At 35.4% G+C, this 21,407-nt stretch overlaps 1 protein-coding gene across 4 annotated transcripts in view; it reads right to left on the reverse strand.

The window, feature by feature from the left end:
* Positions 1–21,407, reverse strand: part of LOC121369088 (gamma-secretase-activating protein-like) — a 50,767-nt gene that overhangs the window by 15,800 nt on the left and 13,560 nt on the right. For 3 of the 4 annotated variants that reach the window (XR_005957557.1, XM_041493935.1, XM_041493936.1), the window contains exons 10-23: positions 20,044–20,084; positions 17,782–17,891; positions 16,835–16,886; positions 14,579–14,656; positions 13,397–13,489; positions 12,394–12,521; positions 10,240–10,399; positions 9,678–9,835; positions 9,213–9,282; positions 6,696–6,793; positions 5,896–6,117; positions 4,721–4,800; positions 3,780–3,915; positions 2,933–3,028 (exon numbers count right to left, since the gene is read on the reverse strand). Coding sequence is in view for 3 of the 4 variants with exons in the window: in XM_041493935.1 (XP_041349869.1) it covers positions 2,933–3,028; positions 3,780–3,915; positions 4,721–4,800; positions 5,896–6,117; positions 6,696–6,793; positions 9,213–9,282; positions 9,678–9,835; positions 10,240–10,399; positions 12,394–12,521; positions 13,397–13,489; positions 14,579–14,656; positions 16,835–16,886; positions 17,782–17,891; positions 20,044–20,084 (1,522 nt within the window). In the remaining variant the exon portion in view is untranslated. The remainder of the gene's footprint in view (positions 1–2,932; positions 3,029–3,779; positions 3,916–4,720; positions 4,801–5,895; positions 6,118–6,695; positions 6,794–9,212; positions 9,283–9,677; positions 9,836–10,239; positions 10,400–12,393; positions 12,522–13,396; positions 13,490–14,578; positions 14,657–16,834; positions 16,887–17,781; positions 17,892–20,043; positions 20,085–21,407) is intronic. The other variant, XM_041493937.1, reaches the window with a different exon arrangement.

Below are 21,407 nucleotides of genomic sequence, written 5' to 3' on the forward strand. Positions count from 1 at the left end.
TTATGTTACCATGGCAACAGCTGCAACTTTCAATATACCATTTTATTAATAATTATAAAAACTTTAATTTAAAATTAATATTTTGCTTTTAATTTAAGTCTATGGTGTGATCTATTAACCATACTACTCGATTTAGAAAAAGAATTAAGTAGACAGCCAATTTTGTTTTTGAATAATAGGGTCAAATGCACATACTTTTTTTTTTTTTTTTTTTTTTAGTATACATATTTTTAGTGTCTATGTAATGTTGGACACAATTTCCACAAGTTACAAAAATGAATTGATGGTAGTATGTGCAAAAAAAAAAAAAAAAAAAAAAAAAAAAAAAAAAAAAATAATAATAAGCTCCCAGCTGTTTACAAGAGAAGTGTGAAAATTGTGAATTATGTTACCAAGGTAACCAATGCATAACAGAAAACTAATTTCTAAAAAAATATCATTTTCAAGGACTGAGAAAAAACAATAATGCATAGTGACATAATTGTACTATGCCTGTAGAAAAGATATATGAAGCTTATTAATTCTGTTACCATGGTAACCAGTTCAAAACTATATGTTACCATGGTACCCAGATTGAAACTGTTACCATGGTAACCAATGCAAACTATGTTACCATGGTAAGGTGTGTAAAACTGGAAACTATTTGCTGTGTGCATACAACTTTTGGGTCATAAGGTCAAAAGTAAAGGACACCAGTAATCAATAATTTGAGGGTACTTGGAAACTCCAGATCATAACTGCCGCTACTAGGTGGCTATGGGGTTTGGAATCTTTTGAAATTGGACACTGCATTTCATGTACAAACTTTAAGCAGCAGCTATCTTACTATAATCGTTCTAAAAATTATTAAAACGTATCCATTCATTCCCACGATTTTAGGGTACATAATTTTACCCTTCATACCCTCTGGCAGAAACCCTGGACACTAATATTAGAATAATAGAAATAGTAAAAAGTATTTTATGCATTTAAGTAATTTATTGTGACACAAGATACTTGCATTAGTGCTTCACACGGTCACAATTGTAAAAAAAAAAGAAGTAAAATGTCCATTCACCTAAAAAATATTTTAAACCCAAAGAAACAAACATCAACATGTGAGCCCTAATTAAATATGTACCGTATACATAATGTGTATCAAGTGTTGAACACTTATGCATGATACAAAATAGATCTAAATGGTCATCTGAGTAAATTGCTGACCACAACTACCTTGGGGGATTAAAATGACCAAATTTATGGTTTTGGGTTTTCCAAATAAATTTGGTTGGAAATGGTCTAGTATTTCTGAAGACATAATAGTTTAAATGTATTTGTCTATATGATAGATGGTTTAATGAATTTGTCTCCTACCTGAGGGGAGGGGGGACAGGGGACACAACATTAACGAAATTCGCAAAATTTATATTTTTATGGTATTTCTGGACACGACAATTGGCTTAATTTTCCCCTATCTGTGCCCCACCCTTAGGAGAGGGGTATAATGACCAAATTCACAAGGAAATGGGTCACGGATATGCAATTTCTATGTAACTATTGTGAACTCCATCCTCACCAAGGGGACATTCACAAGTTACATGTATATACACTGGTCATCTATTTGCCTTTATATATTATTTGAATACTATCCAGGTATAGCATTTCAGGCAAATGAGCTGGCCTAAAACCTTTTCACAATGTATTTCCATCATTTTACTCTGACACAATATTAGTTGTAATCCATGTAAAAATATGTAGTGATTCATTTGCAACACTATATATATATATATATAGCTGTTCAGGGCTGTAACTAGGATTTAAACAATGAACCAATGAGCATGGAAGGTGCAAGACACCATTTTGCAGTCATTTCTGGGAGGTTACATACTTAAAACATCAGTATCAATAAACTATTTTTCTATTATTTTAACAACACCCCCCCCCCCCCCCCCCCTCCCAAATGCATTCCTCCCACGCCAGGGGCGGGATGCAGCCCAGTGGTAAAGCGCAGTTGGTTTGGGATTGATTCCCATCGGTGGGCTAACTGGGCTATTTCTCGTTCCAGCCAGTGCTCCATGACTGGTATATCAAAGGCCATGGTATGTACTATCCTGTCTTTGGGATGGTGTATATAAAAGATGCCTTGCTACTAATGGAAAATGTAGGGGGTTTTCTCTCTAAGACTACTAGTATGTCAAAATTACCAAATGTTTGACATCCAATAGCTGATGATTAATAAATCAGTGTGCTCTAGTGGTGTCGCTAAATAAAAAATAAAACACATACACCATTGCCTCTAGCCGTTAGCTGAGGCCCTGCTGTTTGGCAGTAAAGCTAATATGAATAATTGGTGTTATCCAGATTCAGGGATTTTCGTTCAACTCTGGCAGAAATCTGCCTGCAACCCCAACAAAAATGAGAGCCCGTACGCTTAGGCCTATGCCCAGGGCCGTAACTAGCATTTTTTGTTTGGGGGCGAGGGGGGGGGGGGGGGGGGGCAGCAACTGAGTAGTTAATAGTCTAAAACTCCTTAAACGGTTAAGAAGAGAATTTTCTATAATGCTTTCCGGATTTTTTTTGCGATTTTTCTTTGATATAGGATATAGGACAATATAGGATCGTTTTATGATTTGTGATTATTACATCCTGAATTCAACATTTTATTTGCATTAAATAATTTGTTTAACGATTTTTGAGACAAAAGCAATGTTTCGGGTCGTGGCCTACACAACAGTATCCGCCCTGCTAAAGTACATGGAATGTTTTTCTTTTTAATTATTTAAAAAAAACAAAAACAATTATCACCATATTTTTATAACTGATGTACTCCTTGTTACATGAAGTTGAATAAAGACACCATAAAACATGGGAGTTATGATTACCTGACAACTGATGTACTCCTTGTTACATGAAGTTGAACTAAGACACTATAAAACATGGGAGTTATGATTACCTGACAACTGACGTACTCCTTGGCCACATTCTGAGCTTTTACTCTGGAATCCTTCTTAAGGTGATGAGTCAGGTGGCCTGTCAACATCTGCTCTGTCTGAAATAAACTTTCTTTAATAAATAATTTTTTTTTAAATAAAACATTATATTGTGGGTCGTGAGTATATACACAAATTACTTTCCACCGAGGTGATCAATTCTGGACAACCCTCATGTCTTCACAATATATAATCAGAACGAGAAAACTATTATCTTGATCAAAATTGTATCTCCACACAAGACAGAGTCGAAAGGGCACTGGCAAGATTGTGATTGTTTTCATGAATCACTATCAGAAGGCCTGCCAGTCCTCAGGACAATATAAATCCATACGTTGTCTTTAAGAAGACTGCCACCCACAAGACTAGTCTGACATTCCCAAACATACACCAGAGCTCAATGGACAGACATAGAGAAAGAGAGAGAGAGAGAGAGAGAGAGAGAGAGAGAGAGAGAGAGAGAGAGAGAGAGAGAGAGAGAGAGAGAGAGAGAGAGAGAGAGAGGGGAGGGGAGGGAGGGAGGAAGGGGAGGGAGGGAAGGAGAGGGAAGGAGAGAACGAGACAGAGAAGAGAGAGAGAAAGAGAGAGAGAGAAAGAAAGAGAGAAAACTGTGATAGCATACTCTTATGAATTGCTATCGAAATAGTGATATCTGGTGTTTGCGAAACATGAACATATCACACCCCACCAGTGGCATAAGTCATGAGTACTGCCATCACAGCCATTAAGTCCACTGCTTCTATCTAAAACAATACAAACTATGAGCAATAATAGTGAATGATGTTGTGTTAACCAAATTTTAGTACATACGAGTGATAGCAATATGTTAAATGCTGTGTTGTCTTCTCCAAGTCCCCCCTTTAGGAAACCTGGAACGGCCCCTAACACGGTGTCAGCACGACTCTGTCTTCCAGGAAAACTGTCGGCAACAGTCAATGTGGATTCCCTGAAAACAAGGAGGAAAATAAAATTGGAATAGAGATGGCACAGCACAATGTTTAGATGGAGGATATATAATACAGGGGTTATAGAATATGGCAGCCCGAAGCCAGGACACGAACAAATATCTAGCCTAAACACATAAACTCCTCTGATTAGAAAATTAACAAGTCACTTTATTTGTACCTTTTGAGGATTTAGCTCAGTGGGCAGAGTGCTCACCTAAGGTTTTTGGGTCTTTGGATTGAACCTCCTCGGTGGACTACTTCACTGATTGTTTTTTCCCTATTCCAACCAGTGCCCCATGACTGGTATATTGCCGGTAATGGAAAAATGTAGCGGGTAGCCTCTATAGACTATGTGCCATAATGACCAAATGTCTGTTATCCAATAGCCAATGATTAATAAATCAATATGCTCTTAGACTAGTGGTGTTGTTATATAAAACAAACTTTAACTTCAGCTGACCGTTTTGGAAAAAAACTATAACATTTGATGAACATTGAAGAATACTGTTTAACAACACCTCTGCACATTTTGAACAACGGCTGGTTTAAAAAAAAATTATTTCAACATTTATTGAGAGAAAGAGGAAACTCACTTCTGCCATATACATGTAGGTTACTCCTACCAAAATCAGCAAGGGATATTTTTTATAAGCACTTTTCCATAGGCAAGAGAGTACATACCATGGCCTTGAGTCCACCAAGGGATATTCATCTTACAACCCTTCACATCTCTACCCGACCATTAATATAAAACAATTTGTGCTATGAAAAAAAGGAAGACTAATTAAACTGTAAAATGGCTACCCAAACACAGACCTGTTACATGATCCTGCTGTCACATGTCCCAAGAATGACTGTTCCTTGCTGACATATTCCCAGGATAACTAAAAGAAAAATCCAATTTCAAACAATGCAAATATTATATATGTGTACATGTTTTGTGTGTGTGTGTATGGATATGTGTTGTGTGTGTGTGTGTGTGTGTGTGTAAGAGAGGTGTTTGTGTGTTTGTTTGTGTGTGTGTATGTGTGTGTGCACGTGAGCATGCATGTGTTCTAGTGTGGAGATCAAACATGCAAGTGTGTGTGTGTGAGCGCTTTTTTACTTATAATTGTTTTTAATATTTAAACTAAAGGAAAAGAATGTTCATTTTATGACACATTGGTAATTGTGATCCTTACTAAGAAATAAAAGTAGATAAAATATGAAATTAATAAATAGCAATATAGCACAACCCTGGAAATAAAGAAATTGGCCACAAAAAAGAGGAGTTTAATATATCAGTACTGCAATAAATGATTAATTAATTAAGAAAACTGACACAGAAAATTGAAAGTTCCATGGCAAAATAAATGCTGTGGATAAAAATAAAAAACCACCTCAACAATGTCCACAGCACAGCAAATTGCTGTGGTTAAATGCCATACTTATTATTTTGATCTTTCAAGCTATAACACCCAAAGATAACCTAACGAGTGGTTAGAATGCCTTTAGTCTTATTCAACTTACTAGAGGCAAGATGTAGCCCAGTGGTAAAGTGACTGCTTGATGCGCGGTCGGTTTTGGGATCGATCCCTGTCGGTGAGCCCATTGGGCCATTTCTCGTTTCAGCCAGTGCACCACAACTGGTATATCAAAGGCTGTGGTATGTGCTATCCTGTCTGTGGGATGTGCATACAAAAGATCCCTTGCTACTAATGGAACAATGTAGCGGGTTTCTTCTCTAAGACTATATGTCAAAATTATATGTTTGACATCCAGTAGCTGATGATTAATAATCAATGTGCTCTAGTGTTGTCGTTAAACAAAAACAAACTTTAATTTATTAAACTTATTGTGCTAGCACAACAAATATGCTATACAACCTGAAGCAGCTCCTCCACTGCAGAATTGTCTTCCCGTATCTGCGTATGGGCAGACCATCTAAATTTAAAAGAATAATATCTGCTTTCCATAAGAATTATAAAAAGAATACAAACCCTTCTTTTTTCATTCCTAATATGCTGTGTGTATGTTCCTTTGACCTTGTCTTGCAAGAAGCGTTTTGGAGCATCGATTTGTTTGAGACGCAAGTGTTTTCGAAGAATATCCCAAATGTCTTCGTGTTTCCTCGACATTCTGTCCCTAGCTGTCTTTGTGCTGAAGTTAATACTACCAAGAGCTGTGTAGGACAACCGAGCAAACAAAACACCTGCAGAATCCTGGGAAAACAACCACACCATCATTTTTTAAAGGGAATGTCCTGGTAATAAACTTTATAGCTAAAATTTCAAACTTTCAAATTAAAGCACTGCAGAAAAGAGAAAGTAAGGAAGGAAGTGTTTTATTTAATGACGCACTCAACACATTTTATTTACGGTTATATGGCATCAGACATATGGTTAAGAACCACACAGATATTAAGGGAAGAAACCTGCTGTCGCCACTTCATGGGCTACTCTTTTCGATTAGCAGCAAGGGATCTTTTATATGCACCATCCCACAGACAGGGTAGTACATACCATGGCCTTTGATATACCAGTCGTGGTGCACTGGCTGGAAAGAGAAAAAAGAGAAAGTAATGATAAAGTAATGATTTAAATGTAGGGATTCATTCACATCCTGAACTCATCCCTCTTGATGAATATTATGAATATTTATCTTTTCAATCTTGAAGAAAAGAACAAGATCAAACATACACAAAAATATAAAGTTTAATTAATCAGAAAAGTATTCATGCTAGAAATACCATTATCAAGAAAAACGTTCCTTTTGGAGAATGAATAATTCATCGACTTACTTTGACAAACTGTCCACGAAAAGTATCCACAGATGTAAACGGTAACAGACGAAGAACTTCTCGTCCGAGCTGACGTTTCATGCTGCTGTAGGTTGTTGCTAATAATAATTAAAACATTTTTAAATATAGTTTGAAAAGAGTATTAATAGTGTACAAAAAGCCAAATAATAATAATCTGTAACCACACATACACACAATCCAAGTCTCTTAGACTTGGCACTTGACAAATTCATCAGTTGTGAATTTTAAAAATAAATATAATGACAAATTTGTTTTTTAATTCGTTAAAATATTTTCATGTAATAACTGATATTTTGTTAGAAAATAACTGGGCTTCTGCAATTTTAAAAATATAATAGATGATTTGGTGAAATGTCCTGCTCACCCAGAGCTAGAACAAGAACAATCCTGGCAAGTAACCATGGCAACTGGCAATGCTGTGGAGATTACTGCAGTATTTTCAGGGTTTTTTAGGCATTTATTTTGTTCGTAATTAGTTTTTCTTTGTTATTGAAATAAAATTATACATGTACTTTGTGAATTGAAAAAAAAAAATTTCAAAATAAAATTAGCATAGAACAGAGAAATTAAAATTAATTTTTTAAAAATGTATCTCTTAACAGCACTTAATTATGTTTGTAGTATTTTATTCAATCATTTGAATTTGAACTACATCATCATATAGACAAAGAATTTGCTGGTATATATTTTAATGGATATACAGTGAAGATTTTCTATGTACTGTAAATTTAAACCCCTCAATACAACATCAGAATTCCCCATAAGCCAGATGTTTTTTTTTTAACAATCCCTTTTTAAATATTGGTATAGCACAAAACCTCTCTACACCAGATACCCCTTAAAACCAGGCTAGTGATTTTCGAAGCTATCTTAGCGCTACAAAATTGTAAAGCCATCATAGGCTGTGACGTCACTACAGCCCACACCATAGTGATGTCACAGCCTACGATGGCTATACTATTTTGTAGTGCTAAGATAGCTTTGAAAATATGGGCCCGACTTTTCAGGGTCGTACCCTTGGGGGGACAAGGGAAGGGGCAGTTGCCCCCCTGAGAATCTCTCTCTTTTTTTTTTACTCCAGAAAATAACATACACATCTAAGGGTTTAACTTGTATAGTGTTTCATTGGTTTATAAAAAGTAGTGCCCCCCCCCCCCCCCCCCCCCCCAGGATTTTGATCAGGGTACAGCCCTGCTTTTTAACTTCGTCCCACAGGTGTCCAGTTTAGAGGGGTTTTATTGTATTTTATAATTTTTACAATGGATTCTTGAGTAAACACCATTTATGCTAAATGGTAATACATTATAATTTTGATATTCTGGAGTTAAATTATGCAAAGATTATAAGTGGGATCAATTATTATATAGTTATTTATGACAAATACATGTGAAAACAGCATCATTTGACACCTGCAAGTTTGAGAAATCACTTACAACAGAGATACATATACTTACTATATACATGAAGAAGAAGATGCTTTATTGTACAACAGTGGCCTTTGTCTATTGTACATATTACATACATATATATATATATACACATACATACATACATACATACATACATACATACATATATATATATGTATCACTGTATATATATATAGAAATGCAACCAAGATGTTGTTGCAGCGATTGCATGCTTTGTGCAAAAAACAAAATATTCGGGAGAAATGCTGTCCAGTGTTCACCATAAAAGGCCAGACATTCAGTCGCAAATCATTGCCACTCTGTGCAGCCTTCAGATGTCCAAAAGTTAGAAAAAACACCATTAGTGAACTGTTTGATGTAGTTTCGTCATGCCACACCTCAGTGAAAATGACAGATGGCGAGTCATAGGGATGCTTGAATCTGGGACCTCGCAACATGACGTCGCATATCAATTCAACATTCACAGAAACACCTTATGGCACTTATGGCAATGATATCAACAAAACAACCAGGTCAGGGACCGTCCCCGTAGCGGCTGACCACCTATGACAACCCCTTGCTAAGACACATGGATCCGAACCACGCATCTGCGAAACAGATCTGTAATAGCATTCCCAGGAACTTTCTCCAGCATTTAGTGGCCTCAATGAGACGACGGTGCCATGCCTGTATCAATGCCAAGGTGGACACACTGACTGTGTGAACTTCACTCTGGACCCCCTCTAGTGATGTGGCTCATTTGCATATGGCAGGTGCGTCCTTTTCATGGACTATTGCTCGTTTCCATACCTTCGGACATTTTTCTTTCCATGTTATAACGTTTCATACATGGCAGTAAAAACTCATCATCAATTACCTTTGTATTTTGTGAGTCACAACGACTTTTGCCTTTTAGTATATATATATATATATATATATATATATATATATATATATATATATATATATATATATATATATATATATATCTATATATCTATATATAGCTATCTAGCTATCTAGCTATCTATATATACTAATTTTACAATATACTATACTATAATACTATATACTTGACAGTACTTACTAATGAGAAACTCGACTAATGCTGTGGGTATTTCTGGATTTGTCGCATCCTGACATATGTCAGCAAAAACCTGTAATACATCCATGATAGAAATCACATAAACAAAATTTAGCTAGAGAAAAAACCCAGAGTTAAAGTTTGTTTTGTATAACAACACCACTAGAGGACATTGATGTATTTATCATCCGCTATTGGATATCAAACATTTGGTAATTCTGATATATAGTCTTAAGTAGCAAGGGATTTTTTATATGCACCCTTCCACAGACAGGACAGCACATACGATGGCCTATGTCTATTGTGCATTGGCTGGAATGAGAAATAGCCCAATGGACCCACTAATGGGGATTTAATTACAGAATGTAACAGTTCACCACAAAACTGATTAGTAGTTCACTGATTTTAAAGTTGAATAATTAAAACATATATTCTGCCATCCCCCTCCCTAAATCCACCCCTACAAACCTTTTTCAAAGTGAACAGGTCCTTGCTTTTCAGCAGTAAGTAATGGAAGAGAGCCTGCCGCGTCGATGAGTAGGCCGTTCGGAAACACTGGAACAAGTCGTCGAGAGAGACGGACAACCGCCACACACAACCACTGTGGTAGTCATAGAGACAGATGCCTGTAACAGATGTAACCATGGTAATTAACATTTACAGAAATGGTTCACATTTATGAACATTTTTAAGAGTAAACAAACTGTATGCTGAGGGAAGGGAGGGGAAAGGATGTTAATGCCACCATAAACTTTTAACCACCCAAAATGTATACCCTAAATGTGTGAATTTCGATATGTTATTCATTCTATAGTCATACATTTGACATTTGATAGTTTATGCATACTACATAAACATTGTGAAAAAGAAATATTTACTGAACAAAATTACTGTGATTTTTTTTTTATTACAGAAATAATTATGTGCTAGTCGCTAAAAATAGTTTCATGTCTGTGTGCACATCACAATTTTGTACTGTAATTATTTCATTTACAGTTTGATATTTGAGACGATAATAACAAAAACCTACTGGAACTAGAAATATCCTTGCAGAAGCCAGTACATGATGACAGGGTATGAATTGTGCGAGCATTTTCACTGATCACAGATGTGACAGGAATCTCCTCATCTGTCACCTCTTGGATAGAGACCGGTTGAGGTGATGTACACAGTGTATGTTCTTCAGATTCCTGGTAAAACAACATTCTTATGTTATGATTTTTGTAGTAATGACCTATAGGTAGTACTAAACCAAATAACTTTCGGCTGGGTCAAAATTCGAGGTGCACCCAACTTTTGATAGAGATGTGAACACCACAAGTCCTGTGATTGGTGATAAATGTGAGTGTTGGTTGTAAAAAAAAATAGTTTCATCTGGGTAAAAAAAAAATGCAATTTTATTTTATCTAGTACCATTGTGTCAAGTAGCCTTGTGCTTGAAACATGTATTGGGTACCTGTAAAAAAAAAGTACTAGAATTTTGTGTGGAACTAGGGTAGTCATAGACGCTACCCGTTATCTCAGAAATGAGCAGCTTGACCCACAATGTTTTCTGATTCACTTTAAGGGTGAGGGGTGGTAGTAATTATATCCATGGCGTTTATGTTGATTGATACGCTGCGGGTAGGAGTTTTTGCCACATATGTTACTATTGTCATCTATGGGATTTGATTTGGTAGTATACACCCTATAATGGACATGAATTGTAAAGTGGTGTTACTACTACTACTACTGCTGCTGCTGCTGCTGCTGCTGCTGCTGCTGCTACTGCTACTGCTACTGCTACTGCTACTGCTACTACTACTATTACTACTACTACTACTTCTTTAAATAAAGAAGGTAAGTTAATGAGATGAGTACAAAACTATTCTCCCCTGAGACCTTCTCTACAAATCAAATTAAACTACAATATATAATATAATAATTATTGTAATATAAACTATTCTACCCTGAGACCTTCTCTACAAATCAAATTAAACTACAATATATAATATAATAATTATTGTAATATAAACTATTCTCCCCTGAGACCTTCTCTACAAATCAAACTAAACTACAATATATAATATAATAATTATTGTAATATAAACTATTCTCCCCTGAGACCTTCTCTACAAATCAAATTAAACTACAATATATAATATAATAATTATTGTAATATAAACTATACAATAGTGTTCTTATGTTTGTTCATTTCATTTATATTTTCATGCTTGTAATCAATTAAGGTTCAAGCACATTGTTCTGGGCACACACCTAAGCTACGTGTTGTATATGGGCTGTCTGTTTATGGCAGTGAGTTAGTGGTTAGTTTTAAGTCAGAGAGCAGTCCGTGTAGTGGTCTTAACCCATTAAGCTGTTAAACTCGCTCTGGGTGGAATCTGGTATCAGGATGTGAACCCAGTATCTACCAGTCTGATGGCTTAACCAATACACCACTGAGGCCGGTTCTTATATTACAATTTTTGTAGTAATGACTTGTACTGGACTTGAACTGTAAAGTGGTGTTCTCAAATTACAATTTTTGTAGTAATGACTTGTACTGGACTTGAACTGTAAAGTGGTGTTCTCAAATTACAATTTTTGTAGTAATGACTTGTACTGGACTTGAACTGTAAAGTGGTGTTCTCAAATTACAATTTTTGTAGTAAAAACTCAAATCACATCTTTTTTGAGGGAAGATGTCAGGTTATATTATTCAGTGATGTTACACAAAGCTTGTCAATTTAAACAAACTTTGCGGAAAATTGTAAACACACTGTACATATTTCCATTAAAATGAAGAAAATATGAATGTATAAAATATACTTGTTTCTATGTAATAAAACAATTATTGTCCACATTTGGGGAAATATTAGTTTTTATGAACTAAATAAGTTCAACTGTTTAATACAGGTAAAAATATGGACTAAAATTTAAATCATTTGTAGATAAACTCTATTTAATATACCCCAATATTGAAGAACATTGAAAATCTAAACCTAAAATATTAAATTTATTTATTCCTTAGGGGAATATGCCTTTGTTTGAGGTCAGGTGAAGTAGAAAATAAAATAATTTGTTGGGGAACGTAACAAAGACCTTTCCACCAATTTAAGCCATCTACAATCTACATGTACATTATGCTAGCCATATGTAAGGTAAAATTGAACTAATTACCTACGGGTACTTAAAGAAAACGTACTTGGAACCTGACTGTTGCTGGTTTGTGATCCTTTTCCTCCACATCAGACGTGAAGCTGACTGGCAATGGGCCACAACTCTGGGCTGCTGGAGACAGAGTTACTTTACTTTTCAATGGCTTGTTCTCATCTAAAACACAATCGTTTTAATACATTTTTATTTTCATCACATTCCATGGGTTTCTAGAGTGTATATTTGTAATTTTGCCAGTAAAACTACAGGTACCTCCATTTACTGTAAAATCCTTCATTTATGTAGGCTTAAATAGTTTGTGGTTTTGCTATAAAAACAAGAAACCACATTTTGATGGGTACTTAAAATCATGAATTGAGAAAGGTAGTGTCATAAATTGTTATTGTATGTACCGGTATACATGCATTATATTTTTGTTGTGTTCTTAAATGTGTTGACTGCTCTAGGTAGTACTAAACCAAATAACTTCCAGCTGTGTCAAAGTTCGAGGTGCACCCAATTTTTGATAGAGTCCTGTGATGGGTGATAAATGTGAGTGTGATAAAAGTTTTATCTGGGCAAAAAATGTTTGCAATTTTATTTCATCTAGTACCACTGTGTCAAGTAGCCTTGTGCTTGAAACATGTATGAGGTACCTGTTAAAAAAAAGTACTCACATTTTGTACGGAATTACATGTAGGGTAGTCATAGATGCTACCCGTTATCTCAGAAATGAGCAGCTTGACCCCTAATTTTTTCTGAATCACTTTAAGGGTGAGGGGTTTTAGTATTTACATCCGTGCTGTTATGTCGATTGATATACAGCAGGTAGGAGTTTTAGCAACATACATGTGTATGTTACTATTGTCGTCTATGGGATTTGATTTGGTAGTATGCACCCTCTATTCCATTAATTATAGGAAAATTAAACCACCATGAACAAAATTTATTTCACAGTACTCTTTTAATGGAACTGTCAATCAAGTAAAGGTGATATGATGATATGGTTCATACTTGTTTTTATTATGCAATAAATTAATACATGTACTTACTATGCAACATGATGTGATGACACGGTTCATACTCAATACTGACATTCAACAGGTGAACGAAGAATCCAGGAAGAAGAACCATCAAATAGTCTCCTGATAAAATTCCAACGAGAATATGAATACAAAAATCATAAAAATGTTTCTTATTAAAACACTGTCCCTGGTTATTTACTAACTATATTGTATAAATATTTTCAGTTTTTACAAGATTATATTTTTGCCATGATGTCCATGAATTGATCACACATGGGAAGCAGGAAGCAACTGTTTTTGTAAACCTACTACAGTGAAATCTCTCAACACCGGACCCTCTGTAAACCAGAATTTCCTCATAACCGGACATTTTACAGAGTCCCTTTCTAAAAACCAGGACAGAACGTAACCTATCTAAACCAGATCCCTCTTGAAACTGAACATATGTATTGGTCCCAAGGGTGTGTGGTTAAGAGGGGTTTCACTGTACATATAAACAAGCATTCTGAGAGAACTGTTAAAGCAAATACAGGTCCTCTACCGGGACAAACTAATTTTCGTATCTCCTACATTGAAAAGCCATAACTTTGTCAGAAATGGGTAAATCACCCAAAAAGTCAAACTTGATCTGTAAGAGGACATGACAGGAAAGGAAAGGAAATGTTTTATTTAACAACACACTCAACACATTTTATTTACGGTTATATGGCATCGGACAAATGGTTAAGGACCACACAGATATTGAGAGAGGAAACCCGCTGTCGCCACTTCATGAACTACTCTTTTTGATTAGCAGCAAGGGATCTTTTATATACACCATTCCACAGACAGGATAACACATACCACGGCCTTTGATAGGGACATAACAGAGCTACAAACAAAACTACAGCTTAATATCTCAAGGCATTGTGAAAAAAAGGTCTAGAAAACTATATGTGGGACAGACAGATGAACAGAGAAACAGACAGACAGGATGAAGATGAAACCTATAGATCCCTCCGGTTTAATAATAATAAATGTACCACATGCATAAAGAAATGTTTTTAGCACACCCACAAGACATGAAAATAATAAATTACATAATTATGTACAATTTAAAGGAAAGATTCTATAGTGTATGCACAAATATTTAGTAATAAAAGTATTATTTCACATGGATTAAAAAAACTTAAAAGCTTTACAAATAAAGTAATACTGATATATACACACCCAACCAATGAAATGACAATCTTCTAGATCCCAGGATACTCTGTGACAAGCCAGACACACAACCTTGAATGGTTTTTGCTAGTAAAATAAATTAAAACTAATTAGTTCAGAATTAAGAAACCTAGCCATTCCAAAATACTTTATACCAAAAGTTACATTATACCCTGATTTAGTTCACAAATGAGATGATCTCAAAGTAAGAACAGTAAGGTTACATGATATTTCATATGAAAGAAAACATAATACTCTATGTAAGTCAAATTATTAAAAAAAAATCATAAACAAAATGTGTGCTAAATAAGGGTCAGTATGCTTAATCTTTAACATTTCATTTTCATTTCAACTTATTTTCGTGCTTATATCCAGTTAAGATTCAAGCACGCTGTCTTGGGCACACACTTCAGCTATTTGGCTGTCTGTCCAGGACAGAGGTTAGTTGTTAACTGTTAGTGGTTAGTGAGAGAGAAGAGGGTGTAGTGGTCTTACACCTACCCATTGAGTCGTTAAAACTTGCTCTGGGTGGGAGCCGGTACGGGGCTGGGAACCCAGTACCTACCAGCCTTATGTCTGATGGTTTAACCACGATGCCAATGAGGCCGGGTTTCTCTTTAACAAACAAAGACCAACTGAAATGTCTTTATACAGTGACAAATGGAGATTACTATATAGTGGCTGTCAGATACCTTTTATCTTACAAGTGGTTTTAAAATGTATCTAACGAGCAAAAGTTAGTTGGTTACATTTTTAAACAATGAGTTGTAAGATAAATGATTTCTGACTGACACCAGTGTAGTATTCTACTGCTTACATATCCTCATAAACCAGGGTTAAACATTCATTTCAACTTATTTTCATGCTTATATCCAATTAAGGTTCAAGCACGCTGTCCTTGGCACATACCTCAGCTATTTGGGTTATCTGTCCAGGACAGAGGGTTAGTTGTTATTGAGAGAGAAGAGGGTGTACGGTAGTAGTGTTACACCGACCCATTGAGTTGTTAAAACTCGCTGCGAGTGGGAGCCGGTACCGCGCTGAGAACCCAGTACCTACCAGCCTTATGTCCGATGGCTTAAAGGGACATTCCTGAGTTTGCTGCAATTTTTAAGATGTTATCGACTAACAGAGACTTTTTAAGGATTGTAATTACATATCAAATATATTTTTCTGCATAAAATATTAGTGGCTGTATATTAAACATGTTTCTGATCATTCTACTATTTGTACTAGGTTAAATTTCATTTTATTTCCTAAAATAAAAATTTTCATACGTACGAAATTATTTGAAGACAAAATCCAGTTTGGGCTTCTTGTAAATATTAAGACTGCCAGAAACACATTGAATATACAGACACTGATATTCTAAATAAGAAAATATATTTAATATGTAAGTTTAATCGTAGAAATATTAAATTTTTCGGAAACATCTTACAATGCAGCAAACTCAGGAATGTCCCTTTAACCACGATACCACCAAGGCCGGTACCAGGGTTAAACATCTTTTCCATCTAAAAGGTACTGACAGTGATTGCACTAGCAGTTAACTTATGCATCACAGAGCAATCAATTTAGATTGTGTTTATTTTACTGGATGGCTTTGGCACCCAGGTCATCATCATGGAGCAACTAATCAGATGATTTTAAATTGATATCACGTGTACAATGGAGATCCCTGTGTGATACTAAAAATCATACAGTGTGTTCTCTCCAACAGGAAGGAAGGAAGAAAATGTTTTATTTAACGATGCACTCAACAAATTTTATTTATGGTTATATGTCGTCAAACATATGGTTAAGTACCATACATATATAGAGAGAGGAAACCCGCTGTCGTCACTTCATGGGCTATTCTTTTCAATTAGCAGCAAGGGATCGTTTATATGCACCACCCCACAGACAGGATAGTACATACCACAGCCTTTGTTACACCAGTTGTGGAGCACTGGCTGGAACAAGAAATAGCCCAATGGGGCCACCGACGAGGATCGATCCTAAACCGACCGCACCTCAAGCGAACACTTTACCACTGGGCTACGTCCCGCCATGCTCCAACAGGAGTGCTAGAAGAATAAATTATGAAAATCTGAACTGATAGATAGATAGATAAAGTAGTTTAACGTGCTCATATACCACTAGGGTTTCAAACACGCCCATCCCAAGTCTGATCTCTGATAAGATCGGTTGCCTGACTCGGAACAGGAATTTCTGAACTGAAAACATCTCCGACCTGTCCACTACTGAGGTTTTTTTGTAACTCACCATGATGAACCATACATATGTAATAGTTTATAGACTCTTCATCATGATGTGTCTGAAAAACCAGAATAAAATTACAAGGATATTAGTATGTTGGCTTTAAAGACTTAAAAATATAAAATATAAATATCAGCCTCACTTACATTTTAAAAGATATCTTGTCTTTAAAGAAGACTTAGTTGACAAATAATACCAAAAAGTGTTCATGTATATATTAAGCTAGAAATATAGTTTATCTTTAAAAGCATTCTTTCTTAAATTTTGATACTAAGACAATGTTTTATGATAAAAAAAAATCTGTACTATAATTTTACAAATAAAACAAATTATGTTACCCAATTTCATTTATAATAATGACTGGAATTTAGATCACTTTTCTACAACATATTTAATTTTTACAAATAAATAATAAGTTTGTTTTGTTTTACGACACCACTAGAGCACATTGCTTTATTAATCATTGGCTACTGGATGTCAAGCATTTGGTAATTTTTACATATAGTCTTAGAGAAGAAACCCACTATATTTTTTCATTAGTAGCAAGGAATCTTTTATATGCACCATCCCACAGACAGGATAGCACATACCATGGCCTTTGATATACCAGTCGTGGTGCACTGGCTGGAACAAGAAATAGCCCAATAGGCCCACCGACGGGGGTTGATCCCAAACAGACCGTGCATCACATGAGCGCTTTACCAATGGGCTATGTCCCGCGACCACAAATAAATAAATAACATGTTTTCTTTGAAGCTCCAATCTCACCCAGTTGTATTTTGTTCCTTTGATGTGTCACTCAACTACACTGTATATCCATTATTTATCAATCTAAGAAGGTTAAGTACAAATATGTTTTTCATCATACTGACTCATTGAAGACCAGGCATATCTTACCTATTTAGTAATCCGTGAGCTTTAAAACTAATAAAATTATGAGTTATCAAAATCACCTGACTGTCACTTCTATATTCAGCAGGGTTGCTCTGTGACTTGTGATGTTTATAACAGATGCAAATAGTCCCATTTGGCTGAGTCAAGACAGTAGCATTGACAGCGACATCTAAATAAAATAAAAACATAATGCTCATTTTCCATACTGCATCATTAGGCTTAAAAATAAGACTGCTTATCTAAAGAATGCAGATAATATGCTAAACACTTCCCCAAAGGATGTAATTATTCTCTAATGATGTCAGAACATTTCATTGTTAAGAAACCAGAGATGGATCGGGGGGGGGGGGCCTAAATTTTGCGACAGTTATAATTTTATTATATATTAATTTTAAAAAAAAATTTACGATTCTCCTCCAAACCTCCCCCAAAGTTCCCTTGGCATTCCACCTCATGTCATTGGGGGCCCCCATAATGGATTTTCTGGATCTGCCACTGAAAACACAAAAAGCAGATGCAGATTTTTTTTATTACATATCTATTTAGACTCTGATATTGAGCATCATTTCATAAGCTAGATGCGGGATGTAGCTCAGTATTGAAGCACTTGCCTGAAGTGTGGTGGGTTGCAGGATCGATAACCCTCAATGGACTCATCCTAACAAGGAAGGAAGAAAGGAATGTTTCATTTAATGATGCTTTCAACACACATCCTAACATGTGACCCACAAGATTTTCAACAAGGCTGTTGTATGTACTGTCCTGCTTATAGGAAAAAGTTAGTTTTGTTTAACAACACCACTAGAGCACACTGATTAATTAATTAATCATTGGCTATTGGATGTCAAACATATGGTACTTGTAATTCTGACACATCAGAGGAAACCTGCTACATTTTTCCTAATGCAGAAAGAGATCTTTTATATGTACTTTCCTAGAGACAGGAAAGCACATACCATGGCCTTTGTCCATTTGTGGTGCACTGGTTTGGAACGAGAGAAAAAACAATCAGCTGAATGGATCCACTGAGGTGGTTCGATCCTGCGATGCAAGCACCTCAGGCAAATGCTCAAATGACTGAGCTAAATCCCACCCTGATTTTCAACAAAGTTAAAGTTTGTTTTGTTTACCAACACCACTAGAGCAATTGATTAATTAATCACTGGCTATTGGATGTCAAATATTTGGTAATTCTGACACAGTCATCAGAGGAAACCCGCTACATTTTTTTTTTTTTTAATGCAGCAAGGGATCTTTTATATGTACTTTCCCACAGACAGGAAAGCACATACCATGGCCTTTGCCAGTTGTGGTGCACTGGTTGGATGTGTATAGGAAAGAACATAAAGGATTCCTTACTGCAATATTTGTAGGAGTAGTCAATGTAGTTCCTTTATTTATTTTTCTATCAACCCAAATATCAAAATAAGCAAATGTTAGACACCAAAGAGTCGTAATTTAAAATGTGCTCAGGTGTCATTAAACAAACATTCCTTTCCTTTCCATAAACAAATTAAAATATATATCTGGTTGGGAGGAGTCTGATTTGTGATGGACCAGATGTGTAAGAAATAGCCAAGAATATATTTAAACTTATAAGACTCCACAGGGAGATTATAAGATGGATGAGTAATTATATTCTGGGGACAGTAGTTATTTCATATACATTGGTCTGCCGGTGTTCATGAAGTCATAATGTGAGGTACTTTAGTTTTAAAGGAGCATTATCATTATGCGATTAGTCGCACAAACTTGCTGCATTGTAGGATGTTTCCGACTAATAAAATATTTCTACAATTAAACTTACATGATAAATATATATTCTTGTTTAGAATATCAGTGTCTGTATATTCAATGTGTTTTTGGTCGTCTTAATATTTGTAAGAAGCCCAAACTGAATTTTGTCTTCAAATAATTTCGTACGTATGAAAAATATATATTTTAGGAAATAAAATGAAATTTACCCTAGTACAAATATTAGAATGACCAGAAACATGTTTAATATACAGCCACTAATATTTTATGCATAAAAATACATTTGATATGTAATTACAATCATTAAAAAGTCTCTGTTAGTTGTTCACATGTTAAAAATTGCAGCAAACTCAGGAATGTCACTTTAAGACAAAAACAGCATGAGAACTAATTATTATGCCAGTAACAGACAACGCAGAAACAATGCACTGTTTAAGTTGTGGTAACTATATTTTTGTCCACAAGATATCATTTACCATAATTAATATTGCTTTTTGCTTGTTAGTTACATTTTGAAGCAACTCATAATAAGCTCTATATTTTAACACAAAAAGTCACAAACATACCTGGGATGCCAGGACACAAAGGTCTGTCAGCATAGCGGGACCTGAAACACAATATAGTTAAAGTGACAGACCCTAGTTTCTAAATACTACTGTACAGCATATTTTTCACTATTTGAGACATTTTTGATCACTGAAATTAGTCATTACTAAAATTTGATTGTTTAGATTATAAATCCACTTCTGTATATCTGAAGTGTTTCTGATCATCCTCATCATTTTAATATAAAAAAATGGATGTTTCATATTTTTAAAAATTCATGTGCGTCTGAGAAGAAATGGTTATGGTATCGAGTTTTAGTCTGTTTTTAAAGGTATTTCACCATTTCAACATCACAGATTGTTGTTTTACTCTGTTGTAACTTTATCTTGATGTGTTACAGGTGTGTAGATTTAACTAAACTTAGTGTCCATTTTTATGGGTTGAAACTAGAGGTCTGTGACTTTAAAATAGAAAACGGTTGTCTTTTGATTTAAATGTGGCTTCTTCCCATAACAGGGTTTCAGATTGTCAGACATATACTGATGGAGAGAAATAAGGAATAACACGAACACTAACAGGGATGAGTGACTGCAACCAAAACCCAGGTGAATCGGTACAGAATTTTCTAACCTTGTCGATACTACACTTTTTCTTTGTCATATACGAGTGGAAATAAATAAGGGAACACACTGTATTAGAGACAGGGCTAGCTCTGGGTGAGCAAAACAATTCGCCAACTTGTCTATTAAACTTTGAAAATTGCAGAAATTGTCAGTTATTTTCTAAACAAAATTCAATTATTACATGAAATTATTTCGCCGAACTAAAACAAAAAATTGCCAACTGCTTTCAAAATTTGCAATTGTTGAGCTAGGCCTGAGAGACCAAATTTAAATCACTGCTAGAAGAGTTATGGCTATATAAAATACTGAGATGTTATTACTGAATGTAAGTAACACAGTTAACTTCCTGATACAGTCAGTGGATGAGGCTTTTGTTTGCAGACAATGTTTGCTGTTTATTATTTATGTGTTCCCCATTTTCTCTCCATCAGAACAGGATGTGACCTTTCTCTTCCATGATAAAAGATGACACTGAAAAATTATTAAAATAACAAGCATTCTGAGAGTACTGACAAAAACAATATATGTCCCCTACTGGGCCCAACACATTTTCATATAACCATCTCTGTTATATGTCCCCTACTGGGCCCAACACAGTTTCACATAACCATCTCTGTTATATGTCCCCTACTGGGCCCAACACAGTTTCATATAACCATCTCTGTTATATGTCCCCTACTGGGCCCAACACAGTTTCATATAACCATCTCCGTTATACGTCCCCTACTGGGCCCAACACAGTTTCACATAACCATCTCTGT

This window comes from Gigantopelta aegis, chromosome 3, assembly GCF_016097555.1.
Source record: "Gigantopelta aegis isolate Gae_Host chromosome 3, Gae_host_genome, whole genome shotgun sequence".
NCBI classification, from domain to species: domain Eukaryota; kingdom Metazoa; phylum Mollusca; class Gastropoda; order Neomphalida; family Peltospiridae; genus Gigantopelta; species Gigantopelta aegis.